This window comes from Loxodonta africana, chromosome 11 (genome assembly GCF_030014295.1).
Source record: "Loxodonta africana isolate mLoxAfr1 chromosome 11, mLoxAfr1.hap2, whole genome shotgun sequence".
Classification (NCBI taxonomy): domain Eukaryota; kingdom Metazoa; phylum Chordata; class Mammalia; order Proboscidea; family Elephantidae; genus Loxodonta; species Loxodonta africana.
The window spans coordinates 102,321,987-102,349,770 of NC_087352.1; the positions used below are offsets into that span (position 1 = coordinate 102,321,987).

Here is a 27,784-nt window from a genome sequence, read left to right on the forward strand (position 1 = left end):
AAGTGACATACATCACACTACATAAATTTCTTTGATGACGTGTAAATGGAACTCTTACCTGGTTATTCTGGTCTGCAAGATATCTGACCACGATAGGCAGTAAGTATTTGGAAAAAGCATATGGGATTGAAGGCCGGTTTTCTTGACAAAACAACGCAATATGAGGCACCTGTTCCATCAGCTCTGCTCTCACAGTTGGTTCTATTAAAACAATAGCAATATAAGCAAGCAAATTTTCCCATAGCCAGAAAATCTTTACCTGGGTTTGAGACTACTTAGGAAGGCTTTGGACTTCCATCTTAAACTTACAAAAATGTTCTCTAACTCTGCAAACCTTTTCACAGTCATATACAGGTTAACTTCATGAGTGAAAGGAGGGCCTTTGTCCTCACCCCGGGCTTCTATCACGCATAGTATGCACCCAGCAGGCATTTATCTCTTAAAATGAATTCATTCATCACCTAGACTGTATCACACTGTGCCAGGGGTTAAATATTTGACATTCACATCAATACTACAACATGGTGACATGATATTATCCATAAACTTTTCTCTATTTAAGAGCATACCTCCTAGGACAAGTCATAGGGACTGGATCCTAATCTCAATTTATCAGATTTAGTCAGGCTTAACTAAGACTAAAAGGGATGAGTGAATAACAAATAAGACCAAAAAAAAAAGGAAACCTGAAAAGTACACATGGCAAACCTGAACATGAGAACTACGGCATTTCAACTCTCTGTGTTTCAAACAGTAAACTGTCTAATAAGGAATGGTGGGGAAATCAGCTAGCTATGTAAGAAAAAAAGGTAAGATTCCTACTGTCCACCATACATAAATTCTAGGTGAATTAAAATCCTGAAACGTCTTTAAAAATAAAGATCAAAAGCACTAAAAGATAGTATTTTTTAAACGTTCACTCTTGAAGCATGAAGCATTTCCAAAGCAAACACAACTAAGAGATCAACTAATTTCATTTTATGAAAACTTCACTATAGACAACAGATACTATACATGGTTAAAACGCAAAACAACCTGGGAGAAATCTACGTATAATAAACTATTAATGACTAAAATATATAAATAATCCATTGTTTGAATAAACACAAGAAAGAAAATCAAGATACAAATAGGCAATTCATGGAAGAAATGCAAGTGGTTACAACACAATGACACATAATGGATTACCAGTAAGAAGGCATTACATTAGACCTAATTAGAAGTCTGGCCCCTACTAATGATCATAATCAAGGAGCCTTGGTGGCGCAATGGTTAAGTGCTGGGCTGCTAACTGTAAGGTCAGAGGTTTGAACCCACTAGTGCCTCTGTGGAAGAAAAGACCTGGTGGTTGCCTCCCATAAAGGTAACAGCCTAGGAAACTCCACGGGGCAGTTCTACTCTGTCATATAGGGTCACCAGTATAAGTAACCTTAAGGAATTATCACAGTGACCCTGTAAGTCAGAATCACCTCAACTAAAGCTAACAACGAGGTAAACGTGTGGATGTGTCCAGTAAGATTTCAGACCTCAACAAACAGAAATTAACATAGGTATCAGTAGAAAATATACTGCCATTTCACAAAGCTAAGAATCTTATCAGGGAAGCAGTATTTGCAACTGTTATTACACTGCTGTGCCATCTGAAGTCAAACAGTATGTGAGCCAAGTGGGGTGCTTCCATTCTGAAGAATAAAAATGTAACCCCTCCCAGAAAGTAGAACAGACCTCTACTCTCTTCACTGATCTTGAATTTGCTAGACAACACTGATCTGATTATTTATATATTTATTTGAAACAAAAGAAGGTCATAAGTTACAGTTTCAGTAATAATTAAATCAGCAACTTTTCTTTCTTTCTTCAAACAGACTAACAGAACAAAATAGAGTCCAGAAACAGACCCATGCACATAAAACCAAACCAAACCAACCCAGTGCTGTCGAGTCGATTCCGACTCATAGCAACCCTATAGGACAGAGTAGAACTGCCCCATAGAGTTCCCAAGGAGCGCCTGGCGCATTCGAACTGCAGACCCTTTGGTTGGCAGCCATAGCACTTAACCACTACGCAACCAGGGTTTCCACCCACGCACATAGGGTGAACTAATCTATTAAAAGGAATCACTGTAGAGCAATTGGGGAGAGACGGTCTTTTCAATAAATGGTGCCAGGTCTACTGGCTATCTGTATTAAAAAAAGAAAGCAAGCAATAAAATAAAACTTGTCCCCTACTTCATACCATAAAGAAGGCTAAGTACAGGTAGAATGGAGATCTAAATGTCAAAGGCAAAAACAATAATGTATCTAGATTACGTAATATAGGAGAAAACAACCATGACTTTAAAGTAGAGAAAAAATTCTTAAACAGGGCACAAACTGCACTTACTCATAAAACAGGACTTCTCAACCAGATGGTGCCCTGCTGCTACTGCTGACCATTCTGATCAGGACCACAACATCAAATTCTTTAAAAGTCCAGACTTACTGGACCAACTGAGACCAGAGGACTCCTGGAGACTACTATCCTGAGATACTCTTTAAACCTTGAACCGAAACTATCCTGAGGTCACCTTTTAGTGAAATAACAGGCTGGCACACAAAATAAGAGAATATTACCCGTGAGTACAGGGCTCCATTAAAAAACCATCTGTATAAGACCAAAAGGTCAACAATTTCTATAAAGCAAAGATGAGAAGACAAGTGGGCAGGGAAACTAGATTACTGGAAATGGAACAACCAGAACACAATTACAGGGAATGCTGACACCCTGTGAAAATGTAACTCAACAATCTGTATAAACTGTATAGAAACTGTCAAATGGGAACCTAATTTGCTTTGTAAACTTTCACCAACACAATAAAATATTTTTTTAAAAAGAGAATTTTTCTTCCTCAAGAAGCACCATTAAGAGAGTGAAGACAAGCTACAGAGTGAAAAAGACACCTACAAGGCACACAAACAGCATAGGGCTCACGGCCAGAACACATCAAGAACTCCTGCCGATCTGTAAGGAGCAGACTGACAATAAAAAAGGGGGGGAGGGAGGGGCGAGACATGAACACACACTTCAAATAGAGGATAAGAAAGTATTAATTGTAGCCAGGTGCTCAATTCCACTGGTCACCAAGGAAACGTAAACTAAAACCACAATGAGATACCACCACACACCTACCCATTCCTCTCTGGCAAAACTTAAACAAGTGCTGGTGAAGGTATGAGAGGAGAGAACTCTCAGACATTGCCGGTAGGTCTACAGATTACTGTACAACTTGGAAAACCCTACGGCACATCCACGGAAGATACACATAAGCAAACCCTAGGGCTGGGAACTCCACTTCTGCTTACGCCCACTCCTCACTCACTGACACGGCTAGGTTCCGAAGACCGGGGCGGTATGCGGAAATCGGCACTATGCGAAAATGGAGAGGCTGTTCCTGTTTCCAGACCATGCATTTGCCCTTTTTATTTAGAAAATATGATCATAGAAATCATAACAGCTAAGATGCACTCATCACTGTGACAAGTCTGGTTATGGTTTATTCCTCTGTGGAGAAGGAGGCCTGGAGGAGACAAAGCTGGATAAAGCCGGGCTGTGTGACTGGGCTGTGTGATGGCTTAACCACTTCACCTTTCTCCTGTGCCGGGTCAGAGCTTCACTCCCACCCTTGCAAGCTCTGTGTTCTCGATCTGGAGACTGCTGTGCCCTCCGGGCCAGATGAATCACCACCAAGGCTCCAGGCTCAGGGCTTCCTGTGAGGGCGCTGGGAGCCTGGCCGAGTACCAGCACCACTGAGGCAGAGGCTTCAGGTCCAGCTGGGCTCATTATGCGATGTCACTACACTCGCACGCGTTTCTTCCAAACACGCCCTCCGATGCCTCTTGCTTTCCTCCCTTCCTACCCCACAGCACTTCTGAGCTGCAGGGCCTCAGGCCACATAGGAGCTGGGAACGCAAACAGGCATCTGCTGGCTCGGTGCTGCCTGTGTCTAACCAGAGACAACAGCCAGGGAGGAGGCTGGCATCTCCGCCAGTGGGACGGAGCAGAGGACGTGGGGCAACACGATCTCACTTCCTGGAAGCCGCCCAGAGACTGTCCTCGAGAGGGGGGACGCTGGCAGCCATTGCTGCCTTGCCAGCCGCCTTGTTAATATGTGGAATGGTCGGAGAGTGGACTCTTTACTATTGCCGTAAACTGAAATGCTGGATAACCAGACAGTAAGTGAGGAGTAGGAGTATGCGCCTACAGAAACCTGCAAAAATGTGTGTGTGTGTGCGCCAAATGTTTCCGCTACTCCAGCAGCATTACGAGGCTGATGCTCCTAATGCTGGAAGCATTCTATACGTCCATTAACAAAATAAGGGGCAAATATACCACACTATAGTCCCACAACAGATTAGTGAATAACAAAAGAGAAAAATTAATAAATATAGCTACATGCAACATGGATGAATTTCAAAAATATAAAGAACCCGGACACACGAGGATATGTTCAGTATAAAATACCCACCGCCATCGAGTCAATTCCAACTCACAGCAATCCTATAGAACTCAGTAGAACTGCCCCATAGGGTTTCCAAGGAGCAGCTGGTGGATCCGAGCTGCCGACTGTTCTTTTGGTTAGCACCCGAGCTTTTAAACCACTGCGCCACCAGGCCTTCATTCAGCATAGTTCCATACGAAGCTCAGACAGGCCAACTAAGCTATAGTTTTTAATGGTCAAAATGGTTATTACCTTTGGAGAAGAGGGATGGGATAGAAACTAAAGTTGCAAGAAACAGGTAATCTGAGTATTAATTTCACGGGCATTCATTCTGTGATACTTCATTTGGCCTGTACGTTTAGATTCCGTGTACTTTTTATAGTATGTTACAGTCAACATAAAAAGAACAAAAATATCTGCTTTAAATATCTTATTTCTAAAACTCTAGGTATATATACAACCAAGGTTTCCAATTTATACATCCAGGCATAGTTTGAGAACTGCTCCCTCTTCCCAAACACACACATACACGTTCAAGAAATTAACATAAAATCACTCCTAGTTTCTAACAACTCTGAGTCTGGCAGAACAACTCAAAACCACTTGAGGGACACGCCTACAACGAAGGCTGAACCAAATACCAAATTCCCATGAAGACCTGTTAAAGATGAGCTTACAACCCAAACCCAAAAAAAACCCTCAGTAGCAAAATGATTAAGACACTACACAAGTATTATAACACCAACTTCCTCCATTATAAGTAATCCCTGGAGGTTACAATCATTTTAAACACTCTATTTTAAAGGCATAATAAAAGGAAATATAAGAAAAGGACATAAGAAAAATAAGATTTGAAAACAAAACCCATAAAACTCTTTGAAATGAAAAATGGAGTTAACCAAAATGAAAAATTCAAAAGTGAGATGGTAGATTAGAATTTGGTAGCAGATAGAGAAATAACCAAAATGCAGATAGGAAATAAAGGAAAATTCAGTACTTTTATCTAACAGGAGTCCTATATTCCGAACCATGTAAAAAACACCTTTAACAACAAAAGATCTTTGAAAGGAGGAAAAAAAGGAATATGAGCTGGAGGAGAGGCAATATTCAAAACCTTAGTGGTTGAAAATTTCCTGTAACTGATGGAAAGGCAAGAATCCTCAAATTCAAGCAGCAAGGCAAATCCTGAGTTGAATAAATAAAAATAAATCTACACCCAAAAACATCACAGTGAAACTGCAAAACATCAAAGAAAAAAGATCTCAAAACCAGTCAGGAAGTAAAAACAATATTACCTACAAGGACACAAATTTATATCAGAAAACCCCTCAAGTAATAAGAGATAATACTATCAAAATCATTGTATCAGATACCAAATAATATAATATCAAAAATATCAACTAGATCTCTACACTTTGCTAAATGCTCATTTAAGAGTAATGGTGAAATAAACACATTTTCAGACAAAGAAAAGAGAAATACATCACTACCAGGCCCTCCTCCACATCACTACCAGGCTCTCCTCCACATCACTACCAGGCTCTCCTCCACATCACTACCAGGCCCTCCTCCACATCACTACCAGGCCCTCCTCCACAGATGTCCTTTCAGGAAAAGAAACTGAACCAGAAAAGAGTAGGATAAAAGATGTATTCATGAGGAATAAAACAGGCAAACTCAGTAGTTAGTCTAAACAAGAATTTAATATGTAACATAAATAATACAGACGAGAAATTCAGAGGATATTAAAAAAATCGAGATAAAAGTTGATAGAAGATAAGGTGGAAGAAAGGTTTAAAGGTCCTAAGCTCCTAGTTCCTTTAAGAGAATGGATATATTAACTTTAAAGATAAATATTTCAACAGTCCTTCTCTTACTTGAACAACATCATAGCCAACCCAGCCTACCAACGGAGAACCCTTCAGGTCAACTCCTCCTCTTCCTTCACTCCCTCAACCACTGAGGTAGGTCTGGAATTCCTCCCCAACACTTCCGTTTCTCCCAGACAACCTGTACTTAGGACAATGACTACAGTCTCCCAATTAGTCTTCCTGCCACCCATCTTTTTCAACAGGTAATCCAGACTGCTGCATCACTGTTCTAAATCACAAAAAATACAGCCTTTACAATCTAACCCTCACCTACTTTATTTAACAGCCTCATTTTCCTAGACTACGTAGACTCAGCAGACTCCTCATGACCAAATGGGCCACCCTCTTGGACTCACCAAGTTTCTAAACTGTCCACCCCTTGACCGAGCACACCCTTTTCCCTTTCTGAACTTCACCATCCTATCAAATCCAACTCAGATGGCACTAATCTTTTTAAACCAGCCCCAATCCTACCCATTATAATTTATTGTTTATATGTTGGTGGCATTCACTAAACTGTTAATTCTATGACAAGAATTCTTATTTGTCTTCATAATTGCTCTAGTACCTAATCTGGAACCTGGCAGAGCGTGCACTGTTCTATACTGACTGAACAAATGCAAAGTGTGAATGTCAACAGAGACATTCATCATGAACTTAACAACTTAAAACACATTAAAATATACACGTAAAATAAAGATTAAAAATATACATATAAAAAAACACAGCATGGAGTTAGTAAACAAGTTAAAGGGAACTAAAATACTGAGCTATTGTTATTAACAGAAACACAAATTTCTCCTTAAAGAATATCTATCTCTTTACTAAGAAAGGAATAATTACGGTGGGCTGCAACAGTGCCGCAAATTTAAGTTGAACTGTTGTATTTCTGATAAACTGAAAAAACTAAGTACAAATTATACTTGATGAGACACACTCTCTAGAAACTGTTCTGGAACAAGCATATGCGTAAGCAGTTAGGTACACAGACCATCACGAGATAGATTAGCAGTGATCATCAAATGTGCTTTCTGCCCTCTACAAGAAAAAAAAAAATCTATTTAAGGCTCATATAAACAGTAAACACATTCCTATAAACTGAACTGCTTACCAAGAGATCTGCACATCTAAAAAGTGAAAGATGAGACTTGATGACAAGAAAAGTTTGTCAGAGACTGAAATATAACACATTTTAATAAAGAGTTTATTATAGACTTAAGAAAAACAGTATTTTGAACTATTTTTTAAAATCAAGTATAAAAAACAATTAAAATTAAATATTAATATCAATGTTTTATAAGCCTCAAATTAAATTTACCTTTTTCTCTTTTTATGAATATTTTATTGTGTTTTTGGTGAAGGTTTACACAGCATTTTAGGTTTCCATTCACCAATTTCCACACAAACTGTCCAGTGCCATTAGTTACATTCTTCACAAAGTGTGAACATTCTCATCATTTCCCTTCTGGGTATTCCATTTCCATTAATCTAGTTTTCCTGCCCCTTTACATTCTCGTCTTTGTTAAAAGGACCACAGCACTTATGGGTGATATTCTTTATTTTGTGGGCTAATCTGTTATTTAGCTAAAACATGCTCTCTGAGGCTAGTTTTGGTTCAAGGTTTGAAGGGTATCTCAGGGTGACAGTCTCCAGGAGTCTTCCAGCCTCGACTGGTCCAGTCGGTCTGCTGTTTTTTTTTTTTTTGGACCTTGAGGTTCTGTTCCACGTTTTTCTCTCATTCTATTAGAATCCATCTATTGTGGCCCTGGTCAGAATGGTCAGTAGTAGCAGCCGGGCATTATCTAGTTCTTCTGGTCTCAGGGTAGATGAGGCCATGGTTTGTGCAGACTATTAGCCTGTAGACTACTTTCTTCTCTGTCTTTGGTTTCACTTTCTCTTTTGTTCTGGACAAGTAGAGACCAATAGTTGTATCTTAGATGGCTGTTCACAAGCTTTTGAGACCTCAGACACTATCCTCAAATTAGGATGTAGAACATGAACTTTATGGACTATATCACGCCAATTGAATAAGATATTCCATGAGCCTTTGGTCCTAATCCTTCGAACCCAGGAAATCAATCCCATGAGGTGTTTAGTTATATCTATGAAGTACTTGTAACTGTGCCCCTAATGTGCTTTGTTATATATATGAACATGTGTGCATACAGTCACATACATGCATATCCAAAACCCCACTGCTGCTGAGTCATAGTGACCCTGTAGGACGGAGCAGAACTATCCCACAGTGTTTCCAAGGCTGCAAATCTTTATGGAAGCACAATGCGCCACCTTTCTCCCACTGAGTGGCTGATGGTTCCAACTGCCGACCTTTTGGCTAGCAGCTGAGCACTTAACCACTGCACCATCAGGGCTCCTTATACATGCATGTACATAGGCATGAGTCTATAATATACACATATATGCTTACATATACATACCTAAACACATATCTGTCTACATTCATACATATATACCTGCATATACATTTCTAGGTTATTGTTGCTATTGTTTCAAAATCATATATGCCACAGCAATTACCAAAAAGTCCTTTTCCTGTATACATTTTAGTGACATCGTTCATCTTTGTCAAGCTGTACACATTTCACCCTCATTTGGTATTACCCTTCCCACCACCAAAAACAACAAATGTCTATTGTCTAGAGAGTGAACCTGCCCACACCCCTGGTAACCACTAATGAACATAGTTTCTGTATATTTACCTGTTAAGGCCACTTCATAAAAGTGAGACATACAATGTTTGCTTTTTAGGAATAACTTATTTCGCTCAACATGTCCTCCAGGTTCATCCATTTTCCAAGATGTTTTGGGAACTCATTTTCCTTTATCTCTGAGTAGTATTCTGTTATATGTACCATGTTTTACTTATCCATTCATTTGTTGATAGGCACTTAGGTTGTTTTCATCTTTTTGCTATTGTGAACAGTGCTGTGATGAACACAGGGGTGCACATATCTGTTCGTGTTATTTCTACCAGACCCCTAGGCTACACACCTAGGAGTAGAATTGTTGGGTCATATGGCAGCTCTACCTCTAGCTTTTTGAGGAGCCGCCACACTGTTTCCCACAATGGCTGTACCATTCTGCATTCCCATCAGCAATGGATAAAGGATCCAACTTCTCCACATTCTCTCCAACACTTGTTATTTTCCTTTTTTAAAAAAAAAAAAAAATCTTAGCCATCCTAGTGGGAGTAAAATGGTATCTCATTGTGGTTTTGCCTTGCATTTCTCTGATGCTGAGCATCTTTTCACATGCGTTTGCACCCTCTGTCCAGTTTCTGACTAGAAGTTTACCTCTTTCTTAAGCAGGCCCTTCTATGTTCACTTTGGAGACAAACAGGTTTTAATTTTAAAAAATGGGTGAGGAACATTTTTTTTTTGTGAGACAGCATAAAGAAAGAAAGCACTTATATTGCCTAAAAAGTTTACAACCCTATCTTAATTTATGCTAAATTATTTTAAAACATTTTATTAATCCTAAACTATTAATATACCTGATACAAAACAAAAACCTTAGATTTGTTTTGATGAGAAATTTCCAAAATTAAACTAAATGGGCCTACTATAAAATGTTCAGGTGTTAGTAATAGATTTTTATTGTTTGCTTTTTCTTGTTACTGAAGGGTTTGATAATGTATTTAGAAAATCTTTTAAAGAAATATTACCATTTTCTCATATCACACTAACTTTTTCATTAGTTTTTAGACAAATTTGGTAAAAGAAACCAAAAAGAGTAAAAAATGGGGTAAGCCTGCTTTCTCTACATAAATATACCTGAATCTTCAGCTAATCTGCTAATTCTTTCCAAAACAGCAATACAATCTCTTTCATCATCGCTGACTTCCCTCAATGTATCCAGCAAACTCCGGGCCACCATTTGTCTACACAGAGAAAGGAAAACAGAAAAATTTCAGGGACATCAGTAGTTAACATCTAGAATTTTAAAAGAGAATTTTTTTCCTTTCTTTTTTTTAATTAGGCAGGTAATTTCCTAAGCGGTAAATGCTAATACTGATTTTATTTTAACAAGATGAGACAGAATATTTATTCCAAAATATTTTTCCTATCTTTATCTAGCTGACTTAGCAAATTTCTAAGGTCAATGGAAATTCACTTTAAACAACTATCCTTCAAATATCATAATAGGAAAATACAATCATTTTTCATTATACAAAATGTTATCTTTTTATTTTTTTACTAATATGAGTTGTATACATTTATACGCAAATATTTTGAGTAAAGGCTTTTGTTTTCCAGAAAAGTCTGACACAGGTGGTTTGCAGACCATAACTGGAAAAACCACATCAGGAGAGTGTTAGCTGTAATCACTGCTGTGATCTAATCCCCTTGACCATCACCTGGCACAAATAACAGACTCCCCAAATAATCAGTTAATGAATAGCAAAATTACGCTCAATGGCAAAAAAAAAGCAATCATTTTTTTTGCAAAAAGCAAAGGAAGAGTTGTATGTTTACTAAAATCAAGAAGTAAACAACTGGAAAACAGGCTATGTCTGTGATTATTAATAAAACTTGGAGATTCAGATTGTTCATGCTAATAATACCTACTTGAATTGGATACTGTTATTTTTCCCAACTGAAAGTAATGTAATAAAAATTACCCTTCCTCCACTTCCCCTTTAACTAAAAGAATATGCACGTACCTGTTAAATACGTTCTCACTTGCTGCATACTTGTCCAATCTTCCCAGCGGCGTCAACATTTCATCTTGTGAGACAAAGTCCAGGGCTGAAGGTACAATAATCACATCAGACTCTGAGCTGTAGTCATCCACACCAACTATCAGAGACATCAGAAATACTCCTTATAACACTTTGAAACTAAAAAGTCCCCCTTGCCTGCCTGAAGCGGCATAGGTAGACCTGCCCTTGACGTTTCTGAAGTGGTACAGTCACAAGAGAATCAATCCAGCGGTCATGAGCAACTGAAGGCCGCCTCCTCTCCTTTTTCTACAGGTATTTTCTAGCTGTCCCTAGAAGCATGGGTCAGAGGCCACAGGAGCTCAGTGTGGGTGAAAGAGCACACAGAGTGCTGACAACTTATCCTCTCAATCAAAACATAATAACTTGTGAGTCAATAAATAAAAAGTCCAACAGTGACATAGTTAATTCTGCAATGCAAAAGAGGGAGCTAACCTGAAGTGACTCAATATGGGAAAGCTAAAACCATCAGTATATTTACTTTAACTAAACAAATATTTATTAAGTACATTATGTGCCAAATATTAGACTGGATGCTGAGAGACAAACAATAAAAACACTAAGGTCTCTGCCTTCAAAGAACTAACATTTTATTGAAAATTAATGTATTTTTAAATGATCATTGTAAAGGAAGGAATCCGGAAAGTGCAATTCCAGGAACCCCTTGGAGCTGCAGGAGTAGGAAAGGAAGGCCAAGGAAAAGTGGCTGAAAATGAAACACAAGGTAGTGGTTTCAAAGGAATTAACAAGCAAAGAGAGCTTGGAGGTGCATTTAAACAGCACCTAGGGCCAAAGCGGAAACGCTGCAGGCGCGGTGGTTAAGAGCTACAGCTGCTAACTAAAAGGTCTGCTGTTCGAATCCACCAGGCACTCCTTGGAAACCCTATGGGGCAGTTCTACTTTGTCCTACAGGGCCACTAGGAGTCAGAATCGACTTCGACGGCAACGAGTTAGGTTTGTTTTTGTTTTTTAACTGCCAAAGGAGTCAAGCAGAAAACTGAAAGGTGACCACTGAATCTGGTGCTTTTGTGTCACTGTGGTGCCTAGTTCACTGAACAAGGCCAATTTTCAGTGGTATGAAAGCCAAGCTAGAATGATTAACGAGGTAATGAAAACATAAAGAAGTAAAAACGAGTGCAGTATATGCTTCCCAGAACTGCGGCTATGGAATAAAAAAAAAAAAAAAATTTTATGGAATAAAACCAGTGCATACAGGCAAAAAGATTTGTTTTGGTGCCAATGTTTAAAAGGAGAAAGATCTGAAACATTTATATACTGACAATAGCTAACAAATAAATGTTAGTTGAAGCTCTAGGAACAAGAGAACATAAACTGATAGAAAAATGATGAGGTCGGAAAAAATGGAACCCAGCGCTGAGGTAGATGGGTCAGAAAAGATTGATCATTTCCTAATCAAACTCCCAATCACACTGCTTTTATAGCATTTAAAAATGCCTGTTTTTTAAGTAAATGAGTACTGCACAGGCTTACCTCGTAGAACTATTCTGAATAAGATTAAGAAAACTACTTTTACAACCAACCGAAAACTACCAGGAAGAGACCATAAAACACAACACATACTTTTAATTTAACTATGCTAAATTGATGGTCTCTTCCACAGTTGGCCCCTGGTCTTGTTATCAATCTTTTCTGTTGCCCATATAGCAGCATTTGGGAGGGTTTCTTGTGTATTGTTCTTTTTTTCTCATAAGCAGAGAACTGACACAAAGATAAAAGCTCTAGTCATGAGTGATGAATAAACTTATTTATTTTAAAAACATTAAGTGCCCTTAAATGTGTCAGAAAATATTCTGGAGATAAAGCCTTGAACAAGGCAAAAGCCCCTGCCCTCATGGAGCCTCCATCCTGTTGTAGAAACAAGTCATCTAGACCAGGTGGTGACAGTGCTGTAGGGAAGAGCGAAGCAGTGAAGGGGGGTAGGATGGGAAGGGCCCGGAATAGAAATAGGAAAGGCATTTCTTGGGCAGCTCTTAGGAGTTTGGGAAAGGCCCTGAATTCCTGACAATTAAAGAGCTAAATCTTGAAGAAAATTAGAACAAGTCAATGAGAGCCAAAGTACGACCCTGAGTGTATCCCACCTGAATTTAGAGACCATCTCAAAAATAGATTTGATGCGTTGAACACTAATGACCGAAGACCAAATGAGTTGTGGAATGACATCAAGGACATCATACATTAAGAAAGCAAAAGGGCATTAAAAAGACAGGAGAGAAAGAAAAGACCAAAATGGATGTCAGAAGAGTCTGTGAAACTTGCTCTTGAATGTCAAGTAGCTAAAGCGAAAGGAAGAAATGATGAAGTAAAAGACTTGAGCAGAAGATTTCGAAAGGCAGCTCAAGAAGACAAAGTAAAGTATTATAATGACACGTGAAAGGATCTGGAAACGGGAAACCAAAAGGGAAAAGCATACTATGCATTTCTCAAGCTGAAAGAACTGAAGAAAAAATTCAGGCCTCTAATTGCAATACTGAAGGATTCTATGGGGAAAATGGGAAGCCCTGGTGGCTTAGCGGTTAAGTGCTACGGCTGCTAACCAAAGGGTCGGCAGTTCAAATCTGCCAGGCGCTCCTTGGAAACTCCACGGGGCAGTTCTACTCTGTCCTACAGGGTCGCTATGAGTCGGAATCAACTTGATGGCGCTGGGTTCTGGATATGGGGAAAATATTAAACGACTCAGGAAGCATCGAAAGAAGATGGAAGAAATACAAAGTCACTATGCCAAAAAGACTTGGACGACATGCAACCATTTCAGGAGGTACCAATATGAGCAGGAACCACTGGTAATGAAGGAAGTAAGTCCAAGCTGCACTGAAGGCATTGGCAAAAAAACAAGGCTCCAGGAAGTGCCGGAATACCAACTGAGATGTTTCAACAAACAGATGCAGCACTGGAAGTACTCACTCATCTATGCCAAGAAATTTGGAAGACAACTGCCTGGCCAACCAACCGGAAGAGATCTATATTCATGCCTATTCCCAAGGAAGGTGATCTCCCTGAATGTGGAAATAATTGAACAATATCATGAATATCACATGCAAGAAAAATTTTGCTGAAGATCATTCAAAAGCGGCTGCAGCAATATATCTACAAGGAACTGTCAGAAATTCAAGCCAGATTCAGAAGAGAATACGGAACCAGGGATATCACTGCTGATGTCAGATGGATCCCAGCTGAAAGCAGAGAACACCAGAGGATGTTTACCTCTGTTTTACTGACTATGCAAAGGCATTTGACTGTGTGGATCATAACAAACTACAGATAACATTGCGAAGAATGGGAATTCCGGAACACTTAATTTTGCTTATGAAGAACCTCTACTTAGACCATGAGGCAGTCATTGGAACAGAACAAGGGGACACTGTGTGGTTCAAATTCAGGAAATGTGTATGTCAGGGTTGTATCATTTCACCGTATTTATTCAATCTGTATGCTGAGCAAATAATCTGAGAGGCTGGACTATATGAAGAAGAACGGGCCATCAGGACTGGATGAAGACTCATTAACAACCTATCATATGCAGATGACACAACCTTGCCTGCTAAAAATGAAAAGGACTTGAAGCACTTACTGATGAAGATGAAACACCACAGCCTTCAGTACGCATTACACCTCAACATAAAATGAAAATCCTTACAACTGGACCGATAGGCAACATCATGATAAACAGGGAAAAGACTGACGTTGTCAAGGATTTTATTTTCCTTGGATCCACAATCAACACCCATGGAAGCAGCAGTCAAGAAATCAAAAGACGCTTTGCATTGGGCAAATCTGCTGCAAAAGACCTCTTTAGCGTGTTGAAAAGCAAAGATGTCACCCCGAAGACTAAGGTGCGCCTGGCCCAGGCCATGGTGTTTTCAATCGCCTGCTATGCATGTAAAAGCTGGACGATGAATAAGGAAGACCGAAGAAGAACTGACGCCTTTGATTTGTGGTGTTGGAGAAGACTATTGAATATACCATGGACTGCTAAAAAAAACAAACAAATCTGTCTTGGAAGAAATACAACCAGAATGCTCCTTAGAAGAAAGGATGGTGAGACTGTATCTTACATACTTTGGACATGCTGTCAGAAGGGATCAGTCAGTCCCTGGAGAAGGACATCATGCTCGGTAAAGCAGAGAGTTAGTAAAAAAGAGAAAGGCCCTCGTCGAGATGGATTGACACAGTGGCTGCAACCATGGGCACAGCAGCAACTGTGAGGATGGCGCAGGACCAAGCAGCGTTTCGTTCTGTTGTACACAGGGTCACTACGAGTCAGAACCAACCCGACGGTACCTAACAACAACAAAAATTTGCCAAATAAAACTAGTTTCGGTATTTAGGGGCAGGTTAACCAGTAAGCAAGGTAGCATGGGGTTAATTGTGTTTACTTACTAATCTGTAGTCCACAATTTCACATGAGTTTCACCACATCTTTCATACCTTAAACAATTTAAAACACAGTCAAAATATATGAAATATATTGTTCAGACACTGGACAAAAAGCAGTACAGGACAACCACCACTGAGAGAGGGGGAACAAATGAGGCAACCCAAGGACTGCCTCAGCTTACTGCCTGCAAAAAAATTTTCAGGCCACAGTACCATCGGGATCCCCCAGGAAACCCAGGAGATTCCTTGAACTGAAGAGACAAAATGAGCATTCAGGGAGGCCAAAGCAGCTAGAATATGCAGGGCAGAGTACCACAGAGGAGAGCGTTCCACAGAGCATGTTGGAGGTTTACAGAAGATTCCCGAGTCTTCAGCTAAGTTCTAAATCACTGCATACATGTGAACAAACTACCTGAGTCTGGGAAAGAACCACCTGAAAGGGTGAGGTGGACCAATCCCCAACGATCACAAAGAGCCAGGAACAGTTCATGTCCCTCTCAGCGAAAAGGAAAGCCTTTATAATACATGGGGCAACAGGTGGAGTACTCACAAAGGTATTGCCTCCAAAGTGGCAAATGATTAGCCCAAGACCAAAAGCCGTTCTAATTTTGCCTAACAAAGCTTAAAGCAAGCTTTCAAAGAAATTTTCAACAGAACAACCGGAATGGAAATAATGAGAATGTTCATGCACTGTGAATGTAACCAGCGTCTCGGAACAACTTGTGTGGAAATTGTTTAATCGGAATCTAAACTACTGTGTAAAATCTTACCAAAAACACAATAAAATATTATTAAAAGAAAACGAAACAAACTGTCACCAAGAAACCTATCTGTGTCCCAAAACAAAGCTCAAGAGTACCTAAAGAACATAAAATATTTGGCACCCAACAAGGTAAAAATTGCACTGTTTAGCAACCAATAAAAAATGATCAACCATGTGTGCAAAAAGCAGGAAAACAGAAGCCATAATGAGTCAAAAAATTCATCAATAGGAATAGATCCAGAATTAAAAAAGCCAACAGAATTAGCAGATAAGGACCCGGAAAAACAGGTATTAAAACAATACTTCCATACGTTCAAGAAAGACAAGCCCGTGTACGTTAAGAAGACACATGGAGAAAAAAAGGACCCAAATTGAACTTCTAGAGATGAGAAAAACAATGTCTGACATGAAAAATACACTGGATGCAATTAACAGCAGATTAGATGCTGCAGAAGAAAAGATTCATGGCCTTCAAGACATAGCAAGAGAAACTATCCTATATGAAACGGAGAAAAAATAGTCACTTCTTGTTATTCACAGTAGTAATTATGTTCTATGAAGGAGCTGTGAACACTGAATTAGCAAATACCAAACCCGCCTTGTTTGACCTTAGATGACAACAAGTTGTCAGGCAACTCACGTTTTCTGCCACTGTGAGCGTGTGTGTACGTACAAGTGACCACAAAAGTGCTGTAAGCACTGAGTTTGAGGCTACAAATAAATTTCAGCAAGTAGGTGAATTCACAAGTACAGAATCCATAACGATGGGGACCAACCGCACTGAGGAAGGAAAACACGGGATCACCAGTTAACTCTGGGAAGACTGCAGGCACATGGATGACACATACGCAACGGGGATCCCCAACGGAGGAAGGGGGACGTAAACATATTTGAAAACACTGTTGTGTGCCATCAAGCCAATTCCAACTCAGGGCAACCCCAGGTGACAGAGTAGAACTGTCCCACTGAGGTTTGCTGTCTGTAATCTTTACGGAAGCACATTGCCAGATCTTTCTCCCTCAGAGTGTCTGGGTGGGTTCGAACCACCAACGTTCCAGTTAGGAGCCAAGCATTTAACCACTGCACCACCAGGGCTCCTTTTTGAAGACATAGTGAAGGAAATTTTTCCAAATTTGAGGAAAATTATAAAGCCACAGACCTAAGAAGCTCAGTGAATCCCATAAGCAAGAATGACGATAATGCAGGCAGCCCCCGGGTTTCAAACGTCTGACTTACGTACACCTATAGTTACGAACCAACCCCCTGTAAAGTCTAACAAAAAAACGGACTCAATGTTCAGGCCCCCAAGCTCCCACGACAGGCTACACTTCTCTCATGTGCACAGGTGCTGCAGTGGGTCCCTGAGTGGCTGCTGGCAGCAAGCAGGCCCCTGTGACACGGTGTGTCCAGCCACAGCCCACAGCAGCGAGTGGAGAGCCCACATGCTCCTGCCTCCCTTGGAGCTCAGAAAGAGCTGAACCCGCCATTCATGTGCCACAAGCGTCACAACTCTGCTCTGCATGGTGGGTCTGCAGGTGGTGATAACCAGCAGCCAGAAGGCGGGCATCACACTGTGTTCTCCCAGTACAACTGGACAGTGTGTCACACTGGGCACACTGCTGGGCCTCTACGGAGCCCCCTTACCCAGGTCTGTTCCACCCCATCCTGCTGGGCTCTCCACGCTGTGCAATGGGGACCATCAAAGCACCTCTCTGGGCTTCTGTTTCCCCTACCTCACATATGTGGGGTTTCACTTCTGCAGTAGTTCTTAGCCTTTTGGCGGCTGGAAGTGGGTAAGGGTAGTCTTAGATTCCTGACTTCCGTACGTCTATACGGTTTCCAGGGTCCATGGAGAACTTTTGGAGCCCTGGTGGCATAGTGGTTAAGAGCATAGCTGCTAACCAAAAGGTAAGCAGTTCAAATACACCAGCTGCTCCTTGGAAACCCTATGGGGCAGTTCTACTCTGTCCTATAGGGTTGCTATAAGTCAGAATTGACCCCACGGCAAGGGGTCTGTTTTTTTGTTTTGGTTTTATGGAGAACATCGGACTTGGGTTTTCCTAAGCGTCCTGTTCTCAACCCTTGGGCACCGGGCTTGCTTTTAGCACATGCAGGGGCCTAATAGTTTGCACATGAGGTTGAGAGGTCTGGTGAGGAGGTGATGCAGGAACGAACCCTCTGGCCCCAGCACCATCCTACCCATACCCCCAACCCTGCCTGCCTCTGCTGCGGAGGGTTCAAAACCCAGTGGAATGCAGCCTGGTGGTACAAGGTAGATTTTTTGGTTCAGTGTCTACAACAAAGTATCTAACTGGTCTCCAAGACTTTCGAGAACAGAATCCTCTGAGTAGTTTGGGTAACATTTGCCCTGTGGCTATCTCTTCAGCTGTGCAGAATGTACATACAATGGTTCGTATTAACACGTACTACTTTGCAACATACATCAAAACATTATTATTACTCTATTATTATGTTAAAGATGTTTTAATGTATCTGGAAGTGTTCCTTTAATGTTTTTTATGCATAGAAAGGTTCACTACATACTAAGACAAGCATCCGACTAACTGACATCAGATATGAACCATTCTTAACTGTTCCGACTTATGTACAAATTTGACTTAAAGACAGATTTAGGAACACACCTTGTTCATAATCCCGGGACTGTCTATACACCAAGGCACAACACAATCACAAACTGTTTAAAGGCAAGGATAAAGGGAAAACTTTTTAAGCAGCCAGAGGAAAAAACTCATTACATACAGAGAAACAAAAGTAAGGATGACAACAGACTTCTCATCTGAAACAATATAAGCCAGGAGACAGTGGAACAAATCTTTAAAGTACTGAAAGAAAAAAAAAAAGTCAACCTACAACTCTATACCCAGCAAAAACAACTTCTAAATACAAAGGTGAAAAAAGACTTTTTCAGACATGCAAAAGCTGAAAGAGATCACCAGCAGATCTGTACTACAAGAAATATTAAAAGAAATCCTTCAAGCAAAAGGAAAACAATACTAGACAGAAATCTGGATCTAAACAAAGGAATGAAGAACATGAGAAATGGAAAATATGTGGATAAATATAAAAGCCTTTTGTTCTTATTTTAAAAATCACTTTAAAAAATAACTGACTGTTGAAAGCAAAAATATGCATTGTGGGATTTATAACACGTAGAAGTAGAGCATATAACCACAAGAGCACACAGGCAGGGAAACGATAAAGTACAGTGCTGTAATCTTACACTACAAAGAAATGGTAGGCTGTAATAAACCAAATATGTATCGCTACTATAAACTCTACAATCCAAAAAGAATTAGTCCATGTTCAACCATTTCAAGAGGCAGCATATGATCAGGAACCGATAGTACTGAAGAAGTCCAAGCTGCTCTGGCAAAAAACAAAGCTCCAGGAATTGATGGAATATCAATCGAAATGTTTCAACAAACAGATGCAGTGCTGAAGTGCTCACTCATCTATGCCACAAAATATGGAAGACAGCTTCCTGGTCAATTGACTAGAAGAAATCCGTATTTATGCCTATTCCCAAGAAAGGTGATCCAACCAAATATGGAAGTCATTGAACAATATCATTAATATCACATGCAAGTAAAATTTTGCTGAAGATCATTCAAAAGCAATCGCAGCAGTACATTGACAGGGAAGTGCCAGAAATTCAAGCAGAAATTCAGAAGAGGACGTGGAACCAGGGATATCATTGCTGATGTCAGATGGATTCTGGCTGAAAGCAGAGAATACCAGAAAGAAGTTTACCTGTGTTTTATTGAGTATGCAAAGGCATTCGACTGTGTGGATTATGGATAACATTGCGAAGAATGGGAATTCCAGAACACTTGATTGTGCGCATGAGGAACCTTTACGTAGATCAAGAGGCAGTTGTTTGGACAGAACAAGGGGATGCCGTGTGGTTTAATATCAGGAAAAGTGTGTGTCAGGATTGTATCCTTTCACCATACCTATTCGATCTGTATGCTGAACAAATAATCCGAGAAGCCGGACTATATGAAGAAGAATGGGGCATCAGGATTGGAGGGAGACTCATTAACAACCTGTGTTACGCAGATGACACACCCCTGCTTGCTGAAAAGTGAAGAGGACTTAAAGCACTTACTAACGAAGATCAGAGACCACAACCTTCAGTATGGACTGCACATCAACATGAAGAAAACAAAAATCCTCACAACTGGACCAATAAGCAACATCATGATAAACGGAGAAAAGACTGAAGTTGTCAAGGATTTCATTTTACTTGGATCCACAATCAACACCCATGGAAGAGGCAGTCAAGAAATCAAAGGACACATTGCATTGGGTAAATATGCTAGAAAGGACCTCTTTAAAGTGTTGAAGAGCAAAGACGTCAACTTGAAGACTAAGGTGCGCCTGACCCAAGCCATGGTATTTCCAATTGCCTCCTATGCCTGTGAAAGCTGGACAATGAATAAGGAAGACCGAAGAAGAACTGACACCTTTGAATTGTGGTGTTGGCAAAGAGTGTTGAATATACCATGGACTGTCAAAACAACAAACAAATCTGTCTTGGAGGAAGTGCAACCAGAAAGCTCCCTAGAAACAAGGATGGTGAGGCTGCATTTTACATACTTTGCACATGTTGTCAGGAGGGATCAGTCAGTCCCTGGAGAAAGACATCATGCTTGGCAAAGTACTGGGTCAGCGGAAAAGAGGAAGACCTTCAATGAGGCGGGATGACACAGTGCCTGCAACAATGAGCTCAAGCATAACAACGACTGTAAGAATGGCGCAGGACCGGGCAGTGTTTTGTTCTGTTGTGCACAGGGTCACTATGAGTCGGAACCAGCTCGACATCACCTGACAACAACAATATAAACTCTAAAACAATCACTGTGAAAAACAAAACCACCAGAAAAAAAATCCACCAAAGACATATAGGTAATAAGCCAATAAAGGATATAAAATGGAATCATTAAAAAATACTTTCTTTTGAAAAGAAAGCAGAGAAAGAGGATAAAGCAGACAAGGAAGAGAGAGAACAATCTTATCAATAATCCCATTAAGGGCAAAAAGTTTAAATATCCTAATTAAAAGGCAGAGACTGTCAAGCTGGATTAAAAATAACACCCAGCTGTGCAGAAAAAAAGGAGCCCGGTAGTGCAGTTGTCAAGCGCTCAGCTGCTAACCAAAAAGGTCAGTGGTTTGAACCCACCAGCAGCTCCACAGGAGAAAGATGTGACAGACTGCTTCTATAAAGATTACAGCCTTGGAAACCTTATGGGGCAGTTCTACTCCGTCCTGCACGGCAGCTATGAACTGAAATCAACTTGATGGGATCGGGTTCAGTTCGGCACAGAAAAATTTTGATACAGCTTATTCTCAACTACAACTCATAGCAAAGTACCCCATTTACTACCTAACAAAGCTGTAAAAGCCACTTGGCTACTCTCGTTTGCCTCATTTTCCTTCTCTGTAACATAAGACTGGTGAGCTGGCATGACCTCAAAGGTACCTTTATGTAGGCTTTAGAATTCTAGTACCGTGACCAAACTGTTTCATCAGAGTCTCTCACTGCTAATCTTAATATTAATCCTGTTCCATAAAAAGTGGTTTGTTTTTTGAGCAAAGGAGGGGAGAGAAGACTCCTGGACTGTCAAACGTTAACGTGTTTAACATTCCTCTGGGTCAGGAACAGAAAGTGTCGATTTTCAGATACCGACTATGTAGGCTTGGGGTAAGGACCACCAAAGCCACTGCTGTCGAGATGATTCCAACTCATAGCAACCCTACGAGACAGAGCAGAACTGCCCCGCAGGGCTTCCAAGGAGTGGCTGGTGGATTCAAACTGCTGACCCTTTGGTTAGCAGCTAAGTTCTTAACCACTGCATTGCCAGGGCTCTGCAGTGAGGCCCAGGAGCATTCAATTTTAATCAATAACCCAAATAGTTCAAATGTGGATTATTTAGTGACCATATTTGAAAAACATACTCTTAGATAGTAACAAAATTATATTTTCCTTCAACCTTTTTGGCACCACTTTATCAATCATGATTGACAATCACTTCCACACAAAAGTGGTACAAGTACTGGAGACAAAGGCTCACTTCTATTTCTCGATGCTGCTACCTCCCGCCAAGATCTGTGAAATCATTCTGGTGTGAATCTCTCAGTTCAAGATACTGAAATGACTTCCTCATTAATTTTTCATTGGATTAATAAGGCTATGGATTCCATCTTTATGGAGGCCACAAGGATTTGATTATCATGATTACAGAATGCACACTTATCTTACCCAGCCATCCTGCAAATGCATCAATTTCTCCTTTTCATTTTAAGAGCTATAAACCAAACCAAACCCATTCCCATTGCCATCTACGCAACTCTGATTCACAGTGACCTTATAGGACAGAGTAGAACTGTCCTATAGGGTTTTCAAGGCTGTAAATCTTTACTGAAGCAGGCTGCCACATTTTTCTCCTTCGGAGCAGCTGGTGAATTTAAACCACTGAACTTTCAGTTAGCAGACTAGGACTTAACCACAGTGCCCCCGGGCTCCTTTTCAAGGTCATATAGGTAGTTAAGGATTTGAACCTTAAAACAGTTTTATTCCTGAGTCCATGGTCTTAACTATCAAGCAACAGAGCTATAAGCACTAAGAAATTTTGTTCCCATAAATAAGTCGGTGATGGTAAGGGTTTTGATAGCACCGCCACTCATTTTCTTGAACTTCTTCCAAATTATGTGTCAAATATTCAAAATTTAATTTTAATGCACTATCAATGTCTCTATTTTTTTATGAAAGCAAAGTTTTAGAAACCACCTGACTTGTAAAACTATTTGTTACAGTCTTTAGATAGTCCACCTCTTAACACTTTCATCGATATTTCAAAGGGTCCTTTTGTTTGGCACTGAAGGTTTTTCACACCCTGGGACAATGCACACTATTAGCTCTGAGGTAGTTGAGAGATAGGCCTTTTTGTCAAATGGGAGAAGGGGGAGTGTGAAAGGAACAACCTTAGATCCAAACCCCCAGGCATATCTTTGCTACAGCGTACTCATGGAAGTTGGGGTCTAGAAAATCCCTTAAAAGTTATCCAACCTGATTTATCCCCTGGAAAATCGTTGTATGCCTTAAAGGGTTCAAGTGCCCCAGTTTGTGTCTGAACTAGGGTGTTGGAAACTGCAAAGAGAGAAGAGATACAGAATACTTTATAACAGTAGAAATTACAGCTCTTAAGAGTCTACCCAGAGGCTTAGAACTTCAAAGGTCTGATGATCTACTTCTGCAAAATCAGCCATAGAAAACTCTGTGGAGCACAGCTCTACTCTGACACACATGGGGTCGCCATGAGTCAGAATTGACTACAGGGCAAATTTTTAATTTTTTTAGCATCTGATCAGAAATGTAGGTGAGAAAGGTAGGGTTAAAAACTAATTCAAGACCTCATGTTTGGTAACTCAAGATAACTGGGGAGAATGATGGTAATTGGAAAGTCATGAGGAAGAGCTTATTTTATGATTAGTTTAGATAGCTGAATTTCCAGAACAAATATGACACTGAGATGGAGACTCTATTGGGGGAAAAAAAATCCAAACCATACAGTTTCTAAGACTGTAATCTTTACGGAAGTCGACTGCCTCATCTTTTTATTCTCTTCTAGGAGCCCTGGTGGCACAGTGGTAAAGTGCTGGACTGCCAATCAAAAGGTCGGTGGTTTGAACCCACCAGTGGCTCAGTGGGAAAAAGGTATGGCTACCTGCTGCCATAAAGATTTACAGCCTTGGAAACCCTATGGGACAGTTCTACGCTGTCCTCTAGGGTCCAATAAGTCAGAATCGACTAGATGGCAGTGCGTTTGGGTTGTTTTCTTTTTGGTAAGATAGTCACAATGGAGTTTCTGGGTTCATTAGCATATTAATGTCTTTGAAAAGTACTACAGCAAAAAAAAATTTGTATAACCTAAATCAACCAAGAAACCAAGCCAGTTGCCATCCAGTTGATTCTACTAACAGCAACCCTATAGGACAAAAGTAGATCTGCCCCACAAGGTTTCCAACGAGCAGCTGGTGGATTCAAACCGCCAACCTTTTGGTTAGCAGCCAAGCTCTTAACCACTGTGTGCCAGGGCTCCAAGCTTAACTCAAACTTGATCAAAATACCTTTTATGTCCCACTAACCTCTAATAATGTGCTATAAAACAGAAAAACGCTGATAGTCCATTCTACTCTTCAATTTTTCCCTTGATACCACTTAGGCCACAATTGTTTTTAGGTGCCGTTGAGTTGATTCCAAATCCAAGTGACCCCATGCACAACAGGACGAAACACTGCCTGGTCCTGCTCCATCTCACAGTTATTGCTATGCTTGAGCCCACTGTTGCAGTCACTGTGTCAATCCATCTTGTTGAGGGTCTTCCTCTTTTTGCTGACCCTGTACTTTACCAAGCATGATGTCCTTCTCCAGGGACTGATCCCTTCTGACAACATGTCCAAAATATATAAGACGCTGCCTCACCATCCTTGCTTCTAAGGAGCATTCTGGTTGTACTACTTCCAAGACAGACTTGTTTGTTCTTTTGGCAGTCCACGGTATAGTCAATATTCCTCGCCAACAGTAGGCCACAATAAACTTGACAAACTCCCTCCTCTGTTTCCCAAGTCCTTACATCTTAGAAAACGGAAGATGAGAAAGAGACAAACCCAAATCGACTCTTCAAAAATGTAAGTTTCGTTAAAGGTATCTGTTGGTTTTGACTCACGGCAATGCCATCTGTTACAGAGTAGAACTGCTCCACAGGGTGTAATCTTTACGGAAGTAGTCCCTTCTTTGGTGGCGCTGTTCGGTGGGTTCCAATGGCCAGGCCAATCTTTAGGTCGGTAGCCAAGTACGAACAGTTTGTGCCACTTAGGGACCTTATATAATGAAAGAAAAAGGCTGAGAAATTATTCCCAATCAAAAAAGGCTTTCAGTTAGTCTAGATACAATGCATGTGCCTGGATTGGCAAAAGATAGTTACTATAAGGACACTGGAGTCCCTGGGTGGTGTAAGTGGTAAACGAGCTAGGCTGCTAACCAAAAGGCTGAAGGTTCAAGTCCATCCAGTGGTGCCTTGGAAGAATGGCCTAGCGAATCATTTCCAAAAAAATCAGCCACTGAAAACTCTATGCACTCAGTTCTACCCTGACACACGTAGGGCCGCCACTGAGTCAGAATCGATTCAGTGGCAACTGGTTGCATAAAGGATATTACTGGGCAATGGGTAAAATTTGAATATGTACTATATACGATAGAATTGTATCAATGTTAAATTTTCTGAGTTTGATCACTATGATCATGTAAGAGAAATGTCTTTATTCTTAGGAGATATAGGCTAAAGGTCATAATCTCTACAACTTATTCTCAAACAGTAAAAAAGGAAAATTAAGACTAAGAATAGGTGAAACATTTCACAACATGGAGGAATCTGGAAGGCATTACGCGGAGTGAAATTAGTCAGTTGCAAAAGGACAAATATTGTATAAGACCTCTATTGTAAGAACTGGAGAAATGGTTTAAAGAGAGAAGAAAATATTCTTTGATGGTTACGAGAGCGGGGAGGGAGGGAGGGTGGGAGAAGGGCATTCGCTAATTAGACAGTAGACAAGAACTACTTTAGGTGAAGGGAAAGACAACACACAATACTGTAGAGGTCAGCACAACTAGACTAAACCAAAAGCAAAGAAATTTCCCGAATAAACTGAATGCTTCGAAGGCCAGCGTAGCAGGGGTGGGGGTTTGGGGACCATGGTTTCAGGGGACATCTAAGTCAACTGGCATAATAAAATCTATTAAGAAAACATTCTGCAACCCACTTTGGAGAGTGGCGTCTGGGGTCTTCAATGTTAGCAAGCAGCCATCTAAGATGCATCAATTGCTCTCAACCTACCTGGATCAAAGGAGAATGAAGACCACGGAGGACGTGAGGTAATTACGAGCCCAAAAAACAGAAAGAGCCACATAAACCAGAGGCTACATCAGCCTGAGACCAGAAGAACTAGATGGTGCCCGGCTACAACCGCGACTGCCCTGACAGGGAACACAACAGAGAACCCCTGAGGGAGCAGGAGAGCAGTGGGATGCAGACCCCAAATTCTCATAAGACCAGAGTTAATGGTCTGACTGAGACTAGAAGAACCCTGGTGGTCATGGCCCCTAGACCTTCTGTTGGCCCAGGATAGGAACTATTCCCAAAGCCAACTCTTCAGACAGGGATTGGACTGGACAATGGGTTGGAGAGGGATGCTGGAGAGGAGTGAGCTTCTTGGATCAGGTAGACACTTGAGACTGTGTTGGCATCTCCTGCCTGGAGGGGAGATGAGAGGTTAGAGGGGGTTAGAAGCTGGTGAAATGGACACGAAAGGAGAGAGAAAGGGGGAGAGCAATTGGGAGTATGTAGCAAGGTGTATATAAGTTTTTGTGTGAGAGACTGACTTGATTTGTAATCTTTCACTTAAAGGACAATTTAAAAAAATTAATAATAGTATATACACTATGTGCGTGAATCTGTGTCTATGTGTAATTGCACAGAGCAAAATACAGCAAATTGGTAAAATGTTATTAAAGCAGGTAAAGAGTTTTGGAAGTTCATTATAATATCTGTACAACTTTTGTATAGGTCTGAAAGTTTGCGAAGTGAAAAGTTCAATTAAAAATAACATATTTCCACCAAACTGAGTCCAGCACAACTAGATGACGCCCAGCTACCACCACCGACTGCTTTGACAGGGATCACAATAGAGGGTCCCGGACAGAGCTGGAGAAAAATGTAGAACAAAATTCAAACTCACAAAAAAAGACCAGACTAACTGGTCTGACAGACACCGGAGAAACCCTGAGAGTATGGCCCCCAGACACCCTTTTAGCTTAGTAATGAAGTCACTCCTGAGGTTCACCCTTCTGCCAAAGATTAGATAGGCACATAAAACTAACAATACACATAGCTCAACCACATATACAAGACTAAACGGGCACACCAGTCCAGGGGCAAGGAGGAGAAAGCAGAAGGGGATAGGAAAGATGGATGAATGGAAATGGAGAATCCAAGGCTGCGAAGCAGAGACTGTTGACACATCTCTGGGTTGGCAACCAATGTCACAAAACAATATGCGAATTCACTGTTTAATGAGAAACTAATTTGCTCTGTAAAACGTTCATTTAAAGCACAATTAAAAAAAAAGAAAAAGAATTTCATTATTTGACCCTATATCAGGTTTATGGCCTAATTTAGCTTGGCCAGAAAATCAAGATTTATTTCAGCAAATATGTCTTGAAGCCCTCCTGTGTTGCTGGGCACTCTGCTATGGATAAAGAATAAATTTACTACAGAGCTGGAGGACTTCATTTATGCATTGTCTATGGCTCTTTTTGGAAACCCTGGTGGCGTACTGGTTAAGTGCTACAGCTGCTAACCAAGAGGTGAGCAGTTTGAATCCACCAGGCGCTCCTTGGAAACTCTATGGGGCAGTTCTACCCTGTCCTATAGGGTCGCTATGAGTCAGAATCAACT

General features: G+C 40.6%; 1 protein-coding gene across 5 annotated transcripts in view; it reads right to left on the reverse strand.

Annotated features, from left to right (window-relative positions):
• The window catches only part of PPP4R1 (protein phosphatase 4 regulatory subunit 1), a 105,748-nt gene that overhangs the window by 67,480 nt on the left and 10,484 nt on the right, over positions 1-27,784 (reverse strand). For 2 of the 5 annotated variants that reach the window (XR_010323494.1, XM_064294724.1), the window contains exons 3-5: positions 11,033-11,168; positions 10,143-10,249; positions 59-201 (exon numbers count right to left, since the gene is read on the reverse strand). Coding sequence is in view for 4 of the 5 variants with exons in the window: in XM_064294724.1 (XP_064150794.1) it covers positions 59-201; positions 10,143-10,249; positions 11,033-11,168 (386 nt within the window). In the remaining variant the exon portion in view is untranslated. Of the gene's footprint in view, positions 1-58; positions 202-9,397; positions 9,506-10,142; positions 10,250-11,032; positions 11,169-27,784 lie in introns of those variants that run through there. The other 3 variants (XM_064294725.1, XM_010586850.3, XM_023543982.2) reach the window with 2 other exon arrangements.